We start from the raw sequence: 4,212 nt of genomic DNA on the forward strand, positions 1-4,212 counted from the left end.
AGACTCACACATGCAGGGGCCAGAGGGGACTACCCACAGATTCCCATGGGGATCACAGTCCTCTCTCACACATACACACACACTCACACAGGCACATATTCCCACACCCACTGACAACCAGGCAGTCCATACACCCAGCTCTGGGAACACAGGAAGTACATTCAAGGAGGAGGGAACCAGAAATTCTGGAAAGCCTTATAGAGAGGGAATGGGGAGGAACGAAAGCAGGAGAGAGAAGGGCAGAGGGAGTGGGGAGGCAGAGCAGCCACTGAGTGTTCAAGCTTGGAGAAGGGTCGTCAGCACCGAGCAGCAGGAGGACAAACCTCACCTGCGAAATGGGGCAGGGGAGCAACTGCCCAGACTCTGAAGCTCCGAGAGGATCAGGGACGGGAAAAGCTCTGGGAGCCGCACTCCACTGATCAGTGAAGACCCTGAATCCAAATCAAGACCAAACCTGGGAGGAAGCAGAACCTGAGACCTGTTGGAAACGTCGGGACTACGGAGGGAAGCAAGTCTGGATAATCAGCTCAGTCCCAGAAGCTTCAGAAAATCTGGACAGCCAGACTCCGGGGTTTAAGAGGACAAGGAATGGGGAAAATTGCCGCAGAGTCCCGAAGCCCAGCCGGGAACGGGAGAGGGAGAGGGGCGACCAGCTGTGACCACAGTGCGTGCTCCAGGTTCATTGGCTGCTTGCGCGGGACGTGGGCCAGACTCGCTAAGTGTGAAGAGGTCTGAGAGACCCTCCCGGAAGATACGTGGAGCGGGGCGCGGGCCGAGAGCACGACCGTGGTATCACACCCACTTCTGGGGTAAACTGAGGTCTGGGAAGGAAGCCGCCGCTGCTATTCCACTTGTCACTTTGGACGGTCAGGGCAGAGCGGGAAGGCGCCCGAGCTGACAGCTCGGCTCTCCGACCGCCCCGACCGCCTCCCTTCCAGTTGTTCCCCACTCCGCCCCAAACGACGTCGTTCCCCTTTTAAAGAAGCACCGAGGGTCCGCGCCTCACCGCCGCAGCCCGTGCGGGCTGCGGCGACGTTGCTCTTTTAAGAAGCAGCTCCTTTTAACTCCCTGCACAGAGCTTTCCCCCGGGACTCGCGGCGCGCGGCAGAAGCCCGCCTCTCTGCGCGGCACTTCCGGACCCCGGCGTTGCCCATTTAAGAGGCGGTCCACAGCAGCGCTCTCCCCGCCCCCTGTGCCCGGCGCGCGAGGAGGGGGAGCCGGGCTGGAGCCGAGCGCGCGGTCCGCGCGACCACAGGAGATCGGGCGGCCGGCGGCCGGGCAGGCGGCGGCGGCGGCGGCTTCGGCGGATGGGGACGCGGAGCCGGGCGGCGGTGACGGCGGCGAGGAAGCAGCTGACGGGCCGGCGGCGGCGGCGGCGCTGGCGGCAGTGACTGGCCCAGGCCCGGCGGCGGCTGCAGCGACACGGTGGCGGGCTGCGGGCGGACGGCGTGAGGAGCGGCGGCGGAGCTGCCGGGAGCCGGGGGTGCCGGGACGCCCCCTGACTAGTCCTCGCAGGCCGCCAGGCCCCCTCCAGCCGGGGCCGTGGAGCACCGAGGCAAAGGCCGGGGCCCCCCCATGAAGGAGCGCGACGTGGCCCCGGCCGAGCGGGGCAAGCCGGCCACCTACACCGGGGACAAGAAGGCGAAGATGGCGGCCAAGACCAACAAGAAGTGGGTCCGGCTTGCCACCGTGTTCGCCTACGTGCTCTCCGTGTCGTTGGCCGCCATCGTGCTCGCCGTCTACTACAGCCTCATCTGGCAGCCGGTGGGCGCCGGGACCTCCGGGGGAGCCGCTGGCCCGCCCCTCGGCGGCTCCAACGCCACCGGCCCGTCCGGGACTTCGGGGGCGACAACGGTGGGGTCCAATGCCACGGGGTCGTCCCGCCACGAGGCGCCGCGCGAGGCGCCCCCGCTGCAGGCGGCGCGGCCCCTGGCTCCGGAGCCCTCTGCGGACAGCCCCTTGGCGGAGCCGCTGGAGCGGCCGCGGGGACCCGAGGAGGACGAGGAGGCGGCGGCGGCGTCCGGGAGTCGCTGAACCCCTCCGCGCCAGGGGCGACCGGGAACCATCCTCCCCAAGCCCGGAGGCAGGATTTTACAGCTGGACGGGGCGGGGAGCCCGCTGGAGCGACCCCCACGGGAGTGAACGCCCTCTCTCCCTCCGACGGTCGCCAGCTCGCTCCGGGGGCAAGTGGCCTGCAGCCAATTCTTCAGCCAAGGGACCACGATTCGCCGGAGGTTCGGGTTTGGTCTTACCAGGACCGTGCTGCGCCGGGGCCCTGAGCCATCAGGGGACTGGGGGGAGGGGAGGGGAAATCCCAGCACCGAACCCTTCTGCGCCGCTAGCTCTGGTGTATCCTACGTGCAGGAGAGACTCGGGCTTTCCCCCAAGACTCAGGGGAAGGAGGGAGCTGTAGGGGCTCTTCTTTAATAAGCCGAAGCCCTCGAAAGGAGAAGGGCACCAAAAGTAGTGGAGCTCAGGTACGTCAACCTAGCCGCAGTGGCCACAGATGCATTTAATTTATAGATCCCTGTATATAGTTGTTGACATATGCACTAGAAGCTATAATTACATAGAACCAAATGTATCCTCCCACACCCTGGGTAGCTCCAAACTGATGGGGTCAAGCAAGGACTATTTGCTAACCCCCAAAGTGCAGCTAGCCAGAAAGGCACAAACACTGTTTTGTTTTGTTTTTTGTCACCCACTCTTTCTCCTATTTCAGAAAAATCGGTTTATGACACAAGAGAGTGTAATCATTCTTAGACTTGATGAAAGGACAATGGAAAACCTTAGGAGAAGCAGTTGCAGTTTAGGGAGGGTGGGGGATGTACTGTTCCCCTCCTCTTCCCACCCTAGTTCCCCACCGAAGAGGCTTCCTGTTGCTGCCCTAAGTATCTGGATATGGGCCAGGCAAGAAGGAAGGGAAAGAGCAATGCCTCTGCTTCAGTCCTTGGCGTTCTCCTCACAGAGTTCTTTGAGGAAGAGCAAGCTTTTGTAAGTAAAGTGGCTCCCAAGTGTTTTGTTTTGTTGTTTCTGCCCCACAAGATCTTGTCTTGTTCCAATAATCACCTGAGTCTTCCCTCTTTCCAGAGCCAGTAGTGACAGTGTTGCCCTGTAATTAGAAAGAGATCTATCGTGAAACCAGAGTCTTGAGCATGTCCTCTGGATTTTTGAGTTGTGTTGTAGAACCAGAAAGACTAAAAGGTGGGCTTCAAACTCAGGATTGTGCTTTGATAGCCAGTTAATAGGTCAGCCGTGGGAAGGTTAAGTAGGCTTGTCTTACCTCTCCTGATAAACCCTACTTGTGTGCAGCCAGTATTTTTATTGAGTTGGAAACATCAAGGGAAATTACATACATACAGTTCTCGGGCAACAAGAATTTCATATCCTCAGTTTGGATTCCATTTCCTTCTGCCACTTACTTTTAGGCTGTCAAGTGTGGATAGTGAGAAGATATCAAGCCCCTTCATTTTTCCTTTTTGGGAAATGAGGCACTTAAAAAAAAAAAAAGACAAAAACTTACCCACCTGAGTCCTGAAACTGTCTCTGCAGTTTTCTGGCCTGTATTCTAGTTACTCTGATCCAAGTTTACAGGACAACAGCCTTGTTTTAAGCCACATCCTGTTGTAGGCAAGATAATGGCAGCTGAGCTGTCCTAGCCTAGGGGCAGGCTGGTAGCACCCCCAAGGTGTCTTGGATGGAGATTTCTGAGCAGCTGACTTGACTTTGGTCATTAGGAAGCCTTTGAGGCTTTTTAAAATTTTGGTGGGGGCCTGGGGGAAAGAAACATAAAATGCCACTTTATAACTTGGATAATAGCCTGTGATTTATATTTATTGTGTGAATTTTTAGTCCTATATTTTAATAATTTGTAAATTGATATCTTATTACAAGAATCCTTTGAACTTGCAGGAGACCATCTGGGAGTCCAATCCCTGTCCCTGTCCTGACCCCCTGCATTCTGGACTGTTTAATCCACATTGGGATGGATCAGAGAGTCTAGAGAGACCACTCATAGGTCCAGCTGCTGGCCTCCTGACTCCTTAAAGCCTTCACTGGAATTGGGACATTAGCTCCAGCTCTAGCTGTGAACATGACCAGAGACATTATTTATAATTCAGCCATTCAAGATATACCTGTACTCAAAAAGTCCTGTATATTTTTTAAAAGTTTTATTTTTCAGGTGAACAAAAATACATTCTGAGAACTCTA

The 4,212-nt window shown here is 57.0% G+C and overlaps 1 protein-coding gene across 5 annotated transcripts; it reads left to right on the top strand.

Moving 5' to 3' along the window:
- Nucleotides 1-235: 235 nt before the first annotated feature.
- INAFM2 (InaF motif containing 2) lies at nucleotides 236-4,212 on the top strand. Of its 5 annotated transcripts, none has more exons than XM_073211632.1 (2): nucleotides 236-2,477; nucleotides 2,857-4,212. In XM_073211632.1, exon 1 carries the CDS (start codon nucleotides 1,576-1,578, stop codon nucleotides 2,032-2,034), a length of 459 nt encoding a protein of 152 aa, XP_073067733.1. In that variant the 5' UTR covers nucleotides 236-1,575; the 3' UTR covers nucleotides 2,035-2,477; nucleotides 2,857-4,212. The 5 variants fall into 5 exon arrangements, 4 of the variants coding, with proteins under 4 accessions (XP_073067733.1, XP_073067735.1, XP_073067734.1 ...); XM_073211634.1 differs by having other exon boundaries at nucleotides 3,913-4,212; XM_073211633.1 differs by having other exon boundaries at nucleotides 236-2,234.

The sequence above is a fragment of the Manis javanica genome, chromosome 8 (assembly GCF_040802235.1).
Source record: "Manis javanica isolate MJ-LG chromosome 8, MJ_LKY, whole genome shotgun sequence".
NCBI classification, from domain to species: Eukaryota; Metazoa; Chordata; class Mammalia; order Pholidota; family Manidae; genus Manis; species Manis javanica.